Source organism: Acanthaster planci, linkage group LG09, assembly GCF_054643075.1.
Source record: "Acanthaster planci isolate LZ-2023a linkage group LG09, COTS_SCS, whole genome shotgun sequence".
Taxonomy (NCBI): Eukaryota; Metazoa; Echinodermata; class Asteroidea; order Valvatida; family Acanthasteridae; genus Acanthaster; species Acanthaster planci.
In genome coordinates, this window is record NC_141785.1 from 17,414,862 (window position 1) to 17,431,209 (window position 16,348).

The 16,348-nt window shown below is 42.4% G+C and overlaps 3 protein-coding genes across 7 annotated transcripts in view; 1 reads left to right on the plus strand and 2 right to left on the minus strand.

Annotated features, from left to right (window-relative positions):
* Positions 1–4,787, minus strand: part of naa25 (N-alpha-acetyltransferase 25, NatB auxiliary subunit) — a 45,012-nt gene extending 40,225 nt beyond the window's left edge. For both annotated transcript variants that reach the window (XM_022229918.2, XM_022229917.2), the window contains exon 1: positions 4,639–4,787. In XM_022229918.2, coding sequence (XP_022085610.2) covers positions 4,639–4,702 — 64 coding nt within the window. In that variant the 5' untranslated portion in view covers positions 4,703–4,787. The remainder of the gene's footprint in view (positions 1–4,638) is intronic.
* Positions 4,761–16,348, plus strand: part of LOC110976553 (uncharacterized) — a 28,601-nt gene continuing 17,013 nt past the window's right edge. Inside the window, exons 1-4 of one of the 4 annotated variants that reach the window (XM_022229921.2) lie at positions 4,762–4,915; positions 6,018–6,215; positions 7,199–7,487; positions 8,359–8,497. In XM_022229921.2, coding sequence (XP_022085613.2) covers positions 6,043–6,215; positions 7,199–7,487; positions 8,359–8,391 — 495 coding nt within the window. In that variant the 5' untranslated portion in view covers positions 4,762–4,915; positions 6,018–6,042 and the 3' untranslated portion in view covers positions 8,392–8,497. Of the gene's footprint in view, positions 4,929–6,017; positions 6,216–7,198; positions 7,488–8,358; positions 9,818–16,348 lie in introns of those variants that run through there. The other 3 variants (XM_022229919.2, XM_022229920.2, XM_087140671.1) reach the window with 3 other exon arrangements.
* Positions 9,546–16,348, minus strand: part of LOC110976687 (uncharacterized) — a 39,549-nt gene continuing 32,746 nt past the window's right edge. The window contains exon 5 of the mRNA XM_022230178.2: positions 9,546–16,118. Within this exon, the coding sequence (XP_022085870.2) occupies positions 15,552–16,118 (567 nt within the window). The 3' untranslated portion in view covers positions 9,546–15,551. The remainder of the gene's footprint in view (positions 16,119–16,348) is intronic.

Below are 16,348 nucleotides of genomic sequence, written 5' to 3' on the forward strand. Positions count from 1 at the left end.
CTGACCACAGTGCCCCCTGAATACAGATGTCTTCGTCCATTGTTATGCATCTAACATGTCTAAGTCTGTTATTCTTGTACGGATTTTTAATTTAAATTAATAAAATCAGTGATTACACTCTGATTGAATGTGTATGTTTGAGGTTACAGGAAGGAGGAGAAATGGGGAAGGCGGAAGAATTTTGTGAGTCCAATGTGGGTTCTGGGGAGCGGCTACGTGGATACAGGGTTACGAAGTGGGCCTTGTGGGTCCTGAAATGCAAAGCGAATGTTGAAGGCGGAAGAATTTTCTAAGTCCAATGTGGGTTCTGGGGAGCGGCTACGTGGATACAGGGTTACGAAGTGGGCCTTGTGGGTCCTGAAATGCAAAGTGAATGTTGAAGGCAGAAGAATTTTCTAAGTCCAATGTGGGTTCCGGGGAGCGGCTACGTGGATACAGGGTTACGAAGTGGGCCTTGTGGGTCCTGAAATGCAAAGTGAATGTTGAAGGCGGAAGAATTTTCTAAGTCCAATGTGGGTTCTGGGGAGCGGCTACGTGGATACAGGGTTACGAAGTGGGCCTTGTGGGTCCTGAAATGCAAAGTGAATGTTGAAGGCGGAAGAATTTTCTAAGTCCAATGTGGGTTCTGGGGAGCGGCTACGTGGATACAGGGTTACGAAGTGGGCCTTGTGGGTCCTGAAATGCAAAGTGAATGTTGAAGGCGGAAGAATTTTCTAAGTCCAATGTGGGTTCTGGGGAGCGGCTACGTGGATACAGGGTTACGAAGTGGGCCTTGTGGGTCCTGAAATGCAAAGTGAATGTTGAAGGCAGAAGAATTTTCTAAGTCCAATGTGGGTTCCGGGGAGCGGCTACGTGGATACAGGGTTACGAAGTGGGCCTTGTGGGTCCTGAAATGCAAAGTGAATGTTGAAGGCAGAAGAATTTTCTAAGTCCAATGTGGGTTCTGGGGAGCGGCTACGTGGATACAGGGTTACGAAGTGGGCCTTGTGGGTCCTGAAATGCAAAGGGAATGTTAAAGGCGGAAGAATTTTCTAAGTCCAATGTGGGTCCCGGGGAGTGGCTACGCAGATACGGGAATGCGAAGTGGGTGGTGGATGGAAGCTTGACTCTGTATCCGTGGCTACGAGGTGGGCGAGGTGAGTGGCGGGATATTCTGCAACTGTGCCAGTACTTAGGCCTTACTATCGCCTGACCATATCCAAATGTTAAAAAAGGCAATTTGTAGGGTCCAAGTTACTTGGACTAGTCAGACCCCACAGTCATGACAGTTCTGGGGGTAGGCCTAGCTCAACGTTTATACCCCGGACTGACGTCCGGGGTATAAACGTTGTGTACAAAACGACCACAAATTGGGCTCTAATTTGTTCTTGTTCTACCTTGTTGAAGAAACTCATTTTTCACATTTACAAGTTCTTTGTGGCCTTATCTATCGGCCTGGACTACAAAATTGATGAAAATAAGTCAGAGAAGTTACTTTGGTAAAGTGCACGCACGTGCAGGACTCCGTGCTGCGTGCATGCACTACGCGTGCGCATTTGCAGTGAAGGTCTGTCGCACGCCTGCTACACTGAGGCCATGACTGGTACCCGGCTTTAACCTACATGCTGTCAAGATATAAAAAATGCAGTTCCGTTTTTGTCTGATCGGGGGCTTCAGACTGACCAATTAACCCACTATTAGCTACCCCTAAAATGTTCAGATTTTGTTCTGCTTTATATTTCAGTTTTAAACAAAAATTTGCGACACAACCTGCTATTTTATAAGAATAACCTCGGTTAGTGTGGTAGGCTTTGTATACATGTATGCAGGGTTCTAGTTTGGGAATAAGTTCATCAACGATCTCTCTGAAGTGTTTAACATGTTTAATTTGTCAGTAGAGTTTTTATTGGTTAATCATGTATAAATACACAACATTGTAGAGATCAAATTTTTATGAAAATGAAACAGTAACTTGTCTTAATAATTGAGGAATAAAAAAAGAGGATTACATTGCGGGCATGATGATTGTGATAAACAGGTGAGAGCGATGCTACACTGATCGGGAACACGGTATGCAGAGGCAGTACTGGCGCACGCACGTGCGGTAAGTTGCAATCACGCACAAATCGTGCTGTTGATCATTCTTTCCGTTTTTTATTCGTAAACTAAACATACATGTACAACAAGCAGACTGAAGTGGTAATTGGCTGTGACGAGTTGGATTATAGAGCAATGGACAGATAGCTAGACTCTGTTGAAGTTTTGAAAAAACTCCTAATTAAATTACATGGTTTTTGGGGGTGGGGAGATGCTCTCTTAAAACCCTCAGCCTCACGTAGGCCTATATCAAACAGATGGAAACTCAAATTCATGTGTACTGTTCTATGTGGTTGTTTGGAGTCCTCTGTAATCATAAGTGCCTTCCGATGTTTTTTCAATGTTTTTCACCAGTGAAGAAATCATGTCGCCGAACAGTTTTGTCAGTGGGCTTAATATTCATTGGCTTGGGAGGTTGACGTTTATGGTCATGCTGGAGCTCTGTCTGGTTATCGGGCGATGGATCCACACCAATTTTCAAGATGTATTTTTGCGTTGGGGAGATATGTTAATTATATATAACAGGTTTGCCCTTACCCAACGTATATTAATAAGCACTGTATGCTCAGTGCTTGACCGAGAGCTTGCGAAAAAAACCTCACAAGCTTACTTGGGTGGAACTCGAACCCACGACCTCCTGCTTACTAGTGCAGATGTCTTAACCACTCGACCACCGAGCTTGTTGAGGTCGGTTGGCTGGTCCGAGTCAAATGAAGCAGCGGGTACCGCGAACTATTTTCAAGATGTATTTTTGCCTTGGGGAGATGTGTCAATTATATATAACGGGTTTGCCCTTAATATTAATATACGTTGGGTAAGGGCAAACCTGTTATATATAATTAATGTGCAATTTCAAAATACTCAATAATCCCAAAGTAGGTGATTTTTCGTTTTTAAATTCAGGCCCAAGAGATTATGATTGTTAATCGCCATTATTGACTCTCATCATCAGTCTAGTTTATTTAAAAAATACCTATCTGTGCCAGGTCGTTCTGGAAAAGTTCTCCATCTCAAAAAAAAAATGTATTCGGTATAACTTTTACATGTAAAATGGGACAAATCAAGAGATGTGAGTAAATTGCTAGCAACACAAATGTGCCAAAGCCTTGCTGGATAATACCCTCTTCCCTGGACACGGAACTGCCGGGAATTCCTTATAACTTCTATCAAATTTTGTGGACATCTTTTGTCTATTTTAACCCCTTCGCACCGGGAACCGTGGCTTTGTGTGAGGATTATTGCATACCACTCATACATTCTATTTATCATGGAGCTGCAGTTTCAATGTGGGCCTGCTGCTTAGCATACTGCCACTGCAGCCGAGCAGTCGCTGTCAAAGAATCCCAGTGTTAAGGGGTTAAGTCCACCTGCTGACACATAATACATGTTAAAAAAAGGCTAGGATTTGCACAAATTGTGAATTTTAACTTTCCGGTACTGGCCGTAGTAGACTCAGCTTGCCATCATCAATCATCATCAATGCAAGCCACAGCCTCGCCCCCGGCCCGATGTTGTGTGTACTAGGCATGGAGATCAACGGTACTCATGGCTGAGAACCACGTTGCGCGTTACGTGCTTTATGTCAGCGTCAAAACCAGTGGATTGGGTTAGACTTCAGTTTCGCTGGTTCTAGTCAGAACATGTAGTTTCGATGTGCGTTTACGCAGCTCCAAGTCTCGTGCGCCAGGTAGTCGCGTGCGCGCACACCGTGCGACTGCACTGGAGAGCGACTGAAAACAGTCCACAACAATGGCCACAATTAACGTTATGTCAGATTTTATTTTCCCTTTTTGTCTTTGGTGGTGATGTGTCAAATTTCTAATCCCACCAGCTGTGGAGATACAGGTGAGATAAGGACGCATAGGATTTACAGACGTGAAATTGGCTCCTTGGAAAAGGTAGCAGTGTTGAAAATTTTAGTTACAAAATTTTTCGCCTGATTTTGCACTCTTTATATCCTGGATTCCCTCCGTAACGTAGTACGGTCAGGTAGTCCACCTAGGAGGTAGGCTAGCTCTACTAAGTGGAGCATTCCTCTTTTACAATTTTGGACGGGGTTGTCATACTATTACTAACGCTCCTCGACTAAGTTGAAACGGTTCTCAAAATTTCCAAAAAATACCTCTATCACCACCTCATGGCTTCTGTAAATGCCAAAGTCAAACGGTTGGGGCTTTATATTGCTGACTTCAAGATCTGTCAAAATCAGAACGTTTTGCTCGACACACGCACAGCACTTAAACTTTTCGCTGCCTCCTCGCATTCAATTTATGGGTGAGTAGTTTTTCTGGCCGTGAAGCGTTAGTTGATGATCCCGTCCAAAACAGTAAAAGAGGAATACTGGGGTAGGCCTAAGCTAAGGCAGTAATTTGAGTAAAGGATGCCGACAGTAAAACCAGAAAACAGGACTTGGCATGGCTGACCGTTAACTGGTTAGGCCTTAGCGGTCTAAATATTCCTTCAAATAACCCACTCAAAACAAACTGAAAAATTCTTCACTGAATATAATCTCGTAATCATTCACAACATATTTGATCATTCCCAAGGACCGCTTCTCCTTACCGTAGATCGGCTTTAATCTTCGCTCTGTAACTGCATCCACATGGTGTCCGCCGCGATTCGCCATCTTGGATTTTTACTTGTCTCGCCAAAACCGGAATATTCGCGCGAGAATGGTACTTCGGTGGCTGGTAGCCACAGCACACAAGCTGTGTAATAAGTAAAGTGCCGGCACTGCCCCGTAGGTTTGTGGATGAAAACCATTTGACCATTGAAACTGTGAGGGCAATTGGAACTTTATTTCGGTGATGCCACTCGACAGGTGCTGGATGCAGAAACGGTGCGCAAGATATGTAATTGTTAATAATTATCTTAAAAATAGGTTGGGACAATTTAGAATCTTGTACCAGTGGCCCCCCACTTTTTCGACTGGAGGCCTGCCCCCCACATTTTGTAGGTCGTACAATAAGCCATTTGCGAGTTAAATTTGAATAAAATCTGATGCACTGAGTTTTCTGGCTGCACATAAACATTTTAATTCCTCAGACTAAAGACACTGTTGCTATACCTCGTGATTCGGGCAAGCTTTTGCATAGCGACCACCATCTCTGGATTGGACTGGTTCCTTTGTGCCCTTCTTATCCTTTAAGAACAGCGTATTATTGCAAGGCGTCTCTTAATAGTCTCATGTAACTAAGCAAAAGCTTGCCCGGAATCACGAGGTATAGCAACAGTGGTTTTAGTAAGGAGAAATCAAATTGTTATGTTTACGTAAATTTGAAAGAACTCAGTGTACCAGATTTGGGTCAAAGTTAAATCGCAAAAGGCTTATTGAGTGAGACGTACATAATCTGATGCCTGATGGTCTAACAACTGCCCCCCCCTCCCACGTTAAAAATCGTTCTGCCGCCGCTGTGTATGTTTAATGTCATGGTTCTTACCCTTCCTCTGTTCATATCTTCTTGAAGTCAGGCAGTAGACCTACGTGTGTTTCAGTTACCATGTTCCTTTTCTTGTCTGAATCTCAATACAATTTCACAATAAGTATTGCTTACTACCCGAGCACTTTTCTGTCATAAGTTGTTTCTTTCCAACCAATGTGTGCCCCAAATGTGTCCTGAAACAGGGAAGGCACTGACCAGTTGGGGTTGTAACAGTCCTGGAGTGAATGTCATTCACATTGTCCTATTTCATTCACCCTACATGTACTTGTTGCCCATGTTAACATTTGGATTTGGTCTCTTCTTTCCCAAGAGTCCCAAATGATAAAAAAAGCAATCAGTAGATCCCAGTTTTACTTGAACTGGATCAAGCCATCAATTTAGCACAGACTACAAGTGCACAATTTTAAGTCACAGCCAAGCAATTGGGAGACAGCTTTAACTTGGTAACCCTGCCAACAACCATTCCATTGTTGTTTCTGTTCCGACTTCCCACATCAGGTGATATCGCATTGTACCCAAAGCCATGGCTGCGAGGAAGGTGATGTTTAACTTCAAGACGGAGCCTTACAAGACGCAGGTTCAGCATCACTGGCCCCCGAGTGGTCGTCACATTCTTGCTCAGTATGATGACGAAACAATTGTCGTTTACCAAGCTTTTTGTCCAGAAATTGCAGATTATGCTGTTTCAAATCAGAGGTGAATATAATTTCCACATCAAGGGCCGGTAGTTATTGTTAAAGTGACCTGTAAGTTAACAAAATATTGATATGTTTTTTGTTTACTTGTGCACTTTACTATCTCAGTGACTCGGGATGTGGTCCATTGGGCTCCCATAGGAATGTGTACATGTGAACAGCATGATGTCTTCAAGTTATTTTCCGATGTTTACAGAATTAGTATTGTGACAGGAAGGAAAGGAATGCCTTTATCCTCTGTTCAATTGCTCGTGGCTTTACTTGATGGCAGCGTTACCATGGGAAAGGGAGATCAGGAAGGCACTATCCAAAACTCAGATTGAACAATGCAGACAAATTAGGTCCAAATTAAAGGGGCTGTCTTTGTCTTACTGTGTCACCCTATTAAAGAACGAAGGCGATTTTTGCAGTGTTGAATTTTCTTTCAGGGCAAAGGCAGATAATTTAGAAACAAACACTGTCGACAAATTTTGTAACAAAATGCCCAAAACTACACGTAGTAGTAATGAAAAACCCTAATTCCCTAGGATGTGTGAAATCATATTGTTATCAGAGGATTTTGCTCTGTCATGGTTACGAAAAGACAAAAAATTTCACAACAGGGATTTAAAAGTGAGAGTGGCAAGCAATTGAAAAAAAAGGGCTTTAAATCGGAGTACAGTATCCAGCTAGCAAATATGAAACAGTAGTCAAATTTCAGCTCATTTAAGCATGGATTCAGAACCAAATTTCCTTGGGGGGTAAATATTTTGAGTGGGAGCAGCCAAAAGTGATTTTTTTGGGGGGCAACTTTTTATGGCCTTATTTGGGGCAATGCTAAATCTTGGAGCTTTTAACTAAGTTGGAAGGAGTGGCTCTCCAACATTTGTGCTCTTTTTCCGTATTTTTTCCAGATTTGGGGGGGGGGCTATGACTTACGGCTCCCCTCTGCATTGGGGATGCAGGGGTTTTTTTTCAACCCATTTCCGTGTCTGTGTTGATTAGATTTGGAGGACCCAAGTACAGCTTCACTCGGATGTCCTGGATCAAGACTAACTTTCTCTGGATGATGTACCGCTGTGGGTGGGCCAGCAAGCGGGGCCAAGAAAGAGTGTTGGCGATTTGCATCCCCAGGGCAAATTTTGACTCCATCCTGTCCCAGGCCTATACTGCTGGCGCGCAGAGGGAGGCTGGAAAGATGGATGTTTCTGTCCGCCTCCAGTGGGACCCAGACCACGCCCCCAATGGAGGGAAAGAGGACAGAAGGGCAATTCAGCTTGGTCTACGAGGAGAGGTAAGTCAGTTTGCCTTGCCATCATTTTGTGACATTTTGTGATCATTTTTCAGGAAAACTTATTTTTCTTTTATCCATGATATAGAAAATATTCAAAGATTCATGTTTCTCTAGAATCAGGAATATACGCTGCTTAATTTATGTGTGTGTGTGTGGCCCACTTGACCACACTAGTTGGACTAGGGCTGTGTTGATTATTGACATTTAGTGATATTCAATCATTACCGAATATTTGAATTTTTTTTTTTAATCAAATGTTCAGGCTACTACAGGTATGTCACTAAATTACATCCTTGAAAAACACGTTTCAAAGTGTACAAATAAAAATGGAGGCAGCTGAATGCAAATTCCAACAAAATCAAAAATGAGTTTTATCTTTAAGAATGTGTGTCTTCTTTTTTTTGAAAATGTACCTTTTTTGTTGTTGCTTTCATGCCAATCTGAAAAAGTTGAATATTCAATGGAATGGAAGGGTATATATTCACCATTCAGTTATTTGGATTGATTTAGCCCCCAGGTGGATTGGTAAGACTGCTCTTTTGGTTAAATACATGTTTTAGGATCAGTAACAACGTACACATGACGTAGGGTCGGAGGAAGGGTTAATTACAAAACCTGTAAAAAATCTTTGAAAATCATCAAACACCCCATGTGCCTGGAATTTGCTTTAAAAGAATCCGTCATCTGAAGGCTGGGCACTCAAAACTGTGTAGATATAATAGTTGTTTTGGATTACTTCAAGCTTGGCAACATCTTGACCCCACAAACTCTTTCGTCAATAAGAATATTCAACCCTAAAGCCTATGAGAGTTATAATTTTTTGGTTTCTTGCTATTTGTGTGTTTGCTTTGTTTTGGTTTGTTGTTTGAAGGGATATATCTTTTTGGCTTCTTGTGTCCCTTGAAATCATACCTGCATACCACAAGACGAACTCCTCTTTGGTTCCTCTCGTTTGGAAATCAGATCTTAAAATCATTTGCGACAGACTGGATTGTTGGGATCGAAGATGTGACACAGTTTGTGAAGGAGCAGGCTTCAATATTACCGGAAGGTGAAGCTTCTTTAGAGAAACTTCTTGTTGCTCGTGAGAGAGTTTACGCTGTCCCCGACAAAGCCACGGCTGAACTGATTGGGTGTGATCAGGTGGAAGGGAGTGTCTGACGTTGGAAGTGGGCAAAGGAGGGGAATTGGGTTGGGTGGGGTCTTGAATAAATCAGAGGGGGCGGTGAAGGTTCAAGTTGGAGATGCAGTGGGGAAAGTGGCATTTTTAATTGTTAGCCACACAAGGTTCATGAGTAACATTCCTGCAGAAGAGTGTCCCGAAATGTATTACCTTTCACTTCAAATTGCTCTCTATACCCTGTACATACAGGTATGCATACACTTGTCTTGCCTATGATTTAGGCTATTGAAACTTAAGTCCTCATTCCATTTAACTAACATGAGTCGGTGATGTAAAGTGATGCTGGTCAAGCCTGAAAGACCAGGAAGAACCTCCCCCATTTGTCCCCCATAAACTGTAAGAATGCATTTGCTTATGGATTCATTTCAAAATGATCAGGTGAATAACGTCTGGATTCAGACCGGCTGAAGGGATGGTGTGGGCAGGGGGGGGGGCCACAGATGCAATGCCGTGCATGACCCAGAATGAAAGGATACTATAATTAGAACTGCTGCACTTGTCTTAGGCATAAATAAGGGCCAAGTTTGGAGCCAACCCCCCCTTCCTGACTCCGCCTCTCCTCATATGCTGTCAGAACATCAAGGTCCCCATCTTTTCGACCCCAACCCCATTCAGAGTGCAATTTTTATACTGTGAATCTTCATACTTTCATCAATGTAGAGTTTTTGCCGGTCAAACATGCTGTTTGAAAAGAAGGTCAGTAACTATACTAAATGATGTATTAGTAAAATATCATCTTTCTTTATGGGCTAATTAAGGCTTTGATTTTTGTAGAGGAAAGTGATCTTGAGATTTATATGGATGGCTACTGCAATACTGTATTGAAGACACAAAAAGCAAAACACTTGTACACATAGTCATTTGAACAAATAGGATCAGTTATTGAAATAAAAGTCGACTCAGTTTAATAGAGAATTTCATTTGTAATATATAGTACGTAAAATATATAGTACACAGCACATGGTGAAGTATTATGTAGAAGTAACCTTGTTGGTCACTTGATAAACATTTCTTCTAATTAAAACGAATCTTTCAAATGACTTCTTTCGTCAATAAATATAGAAGGGTAATATTGCACCATTCCATCAGTTAAACACGCGGCAATGCATATCTTTGAAATAAAAATTCACCTGGCAAGAAATCAAAATGTGAACAAGTGTATCCTGTTGGAAAGTTTGCTTTGTATGGGTAATAAATGAATTGTTTATTTCCAAAATGCGATAAGCACTTGATGCCTCCCTCAGTTGCCTTGGTTTCTGTAGCTTTTAGACAACTAAGCACAATTTTAATGAGTCAACGTAGTGAAAAGGAGGTATAAGGACACATTGTACACTGCTAAAGCTGTTCAAAATTTCATAATTCTGAAAAAATGCATGTTTTTCAAATATCTCATTTTGGAAATAACCCTTCAGATATACATTTAAGGCTACAATGGACAAGCAAAGTAGACTTTGTTTCTACTTGATTTCCAGCACGCCGCATTGTTTTAGCATGCTTCTCTCTCTTGCTACGTAGAATACGCAGTTTGCTTTGCTGTTTACCTAAAGCTCCTTCAAGTTAATGATTTACACAGGAAATAGTTCATGGGTGATTCACAATCCGGTTCGTAAGAGTGACGTCACTTCAGTTTAAACTACGCCCACTGCACACGTGCACTGCTCACAGGGTTCCATGCTTTGATCGCCGTTTGCATGGAACCATGGAACCGGAAGTTAACGCGCAACTTCAGCGAATGTCCCATGAGAGCCTGCAAATCGTGGTGCGTCCGCCATTGTGACGAAGTCACTTAAGATCTGGATAGCGCACTTCCAAGAGCTTGCAACGCGTTGACCAATCACGACGCACGAAATCTGTCGACCCATTCCAAACGCGCATTGGGTCCACAGATTTCGCGCATTGTGATTGGCCAACGCGTTGCAAACTCTTGGAGGCGCACTAGATTCTTCTAAATATCTGCTTGTAAGCCGAAGTATTTATACAATGTACTCTATGTTTGAAGAAAGTGCTATATGGCCTTAGTTTTGTGTAAAAGCGAAATTACGTCAATGTTTACAAAGTGTCTATGAACGATTTTTACACGTTCTGAATATCAAGTACTCAAGATGTTTTTCCATCATCAAATCCCAGAAGAAAGAATAACACGTTGACAAGAACTATACGTTGCTCTGTCTTTAGAAACAAACAGCCGGTTTGCTCTGCTTCATCGCTTTCTAGTTTCGTTAAAATACATGTACATGTCACGATGCGACTTATTTTTTTTATTGATGTTCAATAGACTAGTTTTCCAATTAGATGTACAAATGGTCAAGACTATATCACGTAAGATTCACCAAAGAACTTTATGACATGAATTGCCCGTGGCCGGAAAATCTACCATCGCATAGACCTGAAAATTTTACTATAAAACCACTTGAAGAGTTAAACTTGGATATTTAACGCCGTGTGGAGCTGAAATTTAGTTTTTAATAACATCCTGTCTACAGTTTATTTATCCAGCACCCGTTAAAATGCCATTAAAATGTAATGTTTTGGTTAGACTTCATTGGTAAGAATATTTTTCTCACTACCAAACTATTGCACATCAAACGCCAAATCATTTTGAATTTTACGAATACAAATTATTAAAAGATAACACATTCAAAACTGCCGAACAGTTTGCAAGCGGTTAGCTGTTTACAACGTTCCACATGTTAAAACGTCACCCGTGGAAGGCAAATACGAATTTGCTTCAAAAATAATGAAAACACTTTCATTTCTACCATCAAACGGTCTAGTATTTCTATGGACCTACGAGTGTATGACTGTCCCAGTGTGTTTGTTTCTTTTTTGTTTACCGGTGTGAAGATGTAAACGTTGCTGCTGGTGCTCATTAATGGGATGAGCACGGCCTCAATTTCAACAAAGTTGAACCCCCAGCGAAATTCCTGCAAAACGATTCGTTCTTTTTATGTGTCGAGTTGAAATTTAGAACATAAGGGCTGGCATTGCTGTTGTGAGAACATGCGTGTTTCGCAGAACAAAGTTGGCTCTTCGTGGAATCCCACAGAATTGCTTGATAAGATTGAATTTGGTGACCATTCGGAAAGGTCCGTTTTCAAGGTACATTTTTTTCAATGAGATTCCCCCAACTTGCAGCAGTGATGGTTCTGCTGAATTCAATACTGGTAGTCTCGCTGTGGATTCGCCATGCCATGAACAATTTTACTGCAATGGAGCGTCCACGGGCGTGAAAGCTTTCGTTGCGGTGATAATGCATAAGAACATGCACGTTAATTAATTAACGCTGTTCCATAACACGGCATGAAATCTGGGGCGTCGGCTGGTTTGGCCCCAGGGGTGCGATTCTCAAGAAAACGGAGCTCCAACTTCCAGCATTTAAACGAGGAAGTCAAGTGCGCACGTGAAAAGCAGATTGCTACCCTCCCGTCTCAATAAATTCCTCTTCAGTTTCACGCATTTATTGTTCGCCGACTGGTATTACGGACGACGGGTGCATCTTTGAAACAGCCAAGGGCATACTCATAGATGTTTCCTTACATTTCCTATTTTCATAGGTGCGCGAAATCAGTAGCAACTACAGTGTCACGATGTAATCGTGGACTTCTTTCCATCGTCTCTTTTCGTTCTCACCATTCTCAAACTCCTCTGTTACATGCACGCAACTCACCATGTCAGTCACCATGTCCCTTGTTTCATCCATATTGCCTGTACTTTGTTCTCTTCTCTGTTTTTAATTACTTCCCACGTCACCACGGCACGGGGGTGGGGGTTGGGTTGCTGTGCCCTATTAAAGAGTCCCTCCCAAACGCTTGGGATGGAAGACACATTCATTTTTTTCTCTTGATTAGGAATTTAGATACAAAGAGACGGAGTTCATGCCTTTTTGGGGGCCCTCTGCCGGTTTTTTATAGACCTCGCCTGTGGGCGTAACATCCTGGAGATGGAAGGTGCCCCCGTGTGTACTGTGGTGTAATGTGTACCTCGCTTTTTGATTTTTCAGGACGGGCATTTTCAAGATTTGGTTAGCTCTCCCTTTCCCTATTCCATCACACGTGTCTCATCTCTCATCTTCCACTACCTGTTTTGCTTCGTTTCTCCCTCGCAGTTTCCAATAGTCCACTTTCCCCGTTCGCTCGCTTCCTCTCTTTGCAGCAGTGACCTGTTTCTCATCTTTACTGCAAACCCTTCGCATCATCACCGTCCCCAATCTGGAATGTACTTTTTTGTCAGTACCTGTCTCAAAATGCCTTTCAAAATGCCCTGAGCAAGTGCAGTATTTTGCATCACCGACAGGATCAGATAGTTACACAAAAGACTATAACCGATCCTCTTGTTGGCAGGTACAACCTACTTCGGGCTTTCGCCATGTTACATGTATGTATCATGCCACTCCTTGAAATCCCTGACGACGCAGTTGGATTCAAACCTACATGCGCGCAACCGACTTTCACTGCCGAGGGCCACCTTTCAACACTTCCACTTCCATCCATTTGAAATTGGCCACAAACAAATTAACTGTCCAAACCTGGAGCATCATTTTGGGCAACCTGTTCATGAACTGAAGATGTCTTCGGTGCTATGCATGTAGTTGGTATCTGTTTCGAACGAATAGTTGAGTATTAATGTCAGTGCGTGAATACAGAAAGTGTAGATGGAGTGTTAATCCAGTGTGAACAGTGCTAATCTGACACCAAAGATGGCAATGCTGACCACACATCCACACACACAATGCCATCATGTGGACTTCTTTTGTGCAGAGGTCCACACTAAGTATGCCACGCCTACACGTACACACATATGTATGCTTGTGGGGTATTTCCTTTGTTCTCGTGTACAAAACTCCCACACAACACGGAAAAAATTTCAAATCACTGCCATTTCAACCAAGTTCAGTTTCCTGGGTTGAAATTTCGACCGTATGTCCCTTATATAAAACACTTTAATTGGATGAATGGCACTTGAAAATTCCTCCTTTTTGAGTAAATTTGAAATATTTATTTCGTGAAATTCTTGTGGAGTACCACTTTAGTACCCCACAAGGATCAAAACTGGCCTTGTGGAGTACCTTCCATTATTCCGGCGCCCCACAAGGCAACATGTACAAGTGCACACTCTTATTACAACACTCCATTACTTTCACTTTTCACCGTTTGCCTATAGCATTCTAAAAAAAAAAAAAAGCTAATTCAGTACATCTCACTATTACTACAACCTAACAAAATGGTTGCAACAGTCAAGTGACCACAGTATCAAAAATATTAATTGTTGAAATAATTTTCTTTGTAATGGCCTTGACGGCATCAGAGCACCATTTTATGTAGCCCTATTTGTTTATTTAGATAAATTGTCAACAGTACACGATCTTTGTTGAGATAAGTCGGGATAGAGCTAACTTTAAAACGACGCGGTGAAGTGAACAATCAAGGTACGTGTATTTCGTCGAGAAAAGAAATACGAAGCAATTCAAATCACATCAGGAGCAACGTATGTACGGGTAATGGTTTGATCTCTTTGCAATGGGTTTCAATAATCTTGTACAGCAATTCCACATACAAGTGACAGGCATTGTTCAAAAGACTGTTTTTGCATTTGGAGGGATAACATCATGATTTGGTTTAGTTTGTCAAAATGAAAGAATGGAAAAGAAACACCAACCAAGCCAGTTGATGCGATGCCATCCATTTACGTGCGGGGAGTCAGGTTGGGAAAATGGTACTTTCCTCGCCTTCCACTCGATTCTGACTTCCTGGGTTCTCCCTTCCGGTATTTCCCCCCACCTCTAAAAATGAACATTAATTTTCGTCGTCTTCTCTCTAGGCTTCGTCAAGCCCCTTTGGGTCCTATTGCCATGGGACTTTTGAAGAAACCTTGATTTAATTTCCAGAAAGAATTTACAAGAATCTTGTTCAGTCTTGATATAACGTGCCTGTGTGCAAGAAAAAGAATGGCCTAATCACTGCAATCTTCATCCCTGAAGTCTTTTGTCTCGGGAATAGAGGGTTTGCGTGGTGGCTGTCTTGCAGGGCAGTTCTTTGTTTCATACCCTGTGGAACAAATGCACTGGCCTGCAAGATGGCAGCCCTGCAAACCTTCGATAGACATAGCTCAGGTAGATGGTAAAAATTTCTGGCTTACTTTTGGCCCATCTTTCAATCATGGGCGTAATCTTGGGGCAGGGGGTAGGGGTATATATTCCCTTCCCCTTTTTTCGGGGGGGGGCTATTTAATCATCCCCCACACTTTTTAAGGCGAGCAAAGAAATAAAGTGGATGGTGAAGAATTTTCAAACTTCCAACTACTCCAACGTATTCAGTATCATTCAAAAATGGAGAGCAATTAAAAAGCCATAAATATGCCCTGAATACATATTACAGATGTACATTAATACCATGAACACCGACCTCGATACAGAGTGATGTCGTGTCACTCCATCCCCTGCTTTTTAAATGTTTATGGATGATATTCCCCTCTGCTCTGATCCCCAAATTTCCAGCACCTTTACGCTACTTCTTCAAATGCACTTAATCACGAATAAGGCGAAGTTTGTGGAACGGCATAGAATTAGACGTATCCCACAAACAAAGCCTAGAATTTAGTGAATATCTTGCTATGCATTTTAGAACGTCAGTGTAGAACGGAATGTTTCAAGTGTTTTCTCAGACGGTTTTCGTCGCGTTTTTAGAATTTTTAGAACGATAAACAGTCGTCAGTTATCAGGCGGCGCGAATTGAAATGCTTTAAAGAGGAAATAAAAGTGAACGCCCAGCGAATAATTCAATTGATGTCACATCAGCCTCGGTGTTTAATGGGGAAAGCTGCGTTAAAAGGAAACAAACCGTCAGCTTCTGTAAACAAAATTGTGACGACGTCACAGCCACTGCTTATAGGTAGTCCATCCACGATGGGATCCGCTTCTTCCGTTCTTGGAGTGGACTGTAAAGAAGCTGCTCTACCAGTCGGAGATCCTTCTTCGAGTATCTCCGTTCCCGTGGAGCGAACACTTGCTCCCCCCAGTCCCAATCCGAGTCGGCAACCCGAGCCGGCCCGGACAAGGCGCTCCGGTCGCGCTTGGCCTCTGCAAGGTTATCTTTATACTGGTCCTCCGCTACCGCCACGTACACGTTCCCAACAGGTGCCCAAGCTCGCTTGGGCGTCTCGTCTGGCAGACCCACGTACTGCTTGTCATCATCCAGCAGGATTTCGCGGGTTCGCTTCTCCAGTTCGTTCTTCAGCCAGTCGACCCGATCTCGCTTCCTGAGTTGGTTTATGCATGTCGTCAAGTTATGTTGGACACGTCTCAGGTTTTTGGAGAAATGGTGCAAGACGTGGCGCCTGCTGTAATGTAGGTCCTGCGTTGAGACGTGCGATGGCAGTAAGTACCTGCTGTAGTCGGTCGATGAACATGGGTTTTCTGCCTCATCTTGGTTGTTCCAATGAGGTTCGGCCAGCTGGTTAGAAACCAAAATAAAAAAGTGAGATGTAATTCAGCGTTTTTGGTTTTTATTTGGTTTTAGCGTTATTTGTATTTGGTGCTTTGGAGAAAAGAAAACTCGATAGATCAACAAGCTTAAATATTTAATCGGCATTGCTATATTGAGCCGAGGCAGTAAAGCAAGTAACTTTGGCTCTTGAAACCTGTTGTTCAAATACAGGGGTACTTTTTCTCTGATGTTTTTAC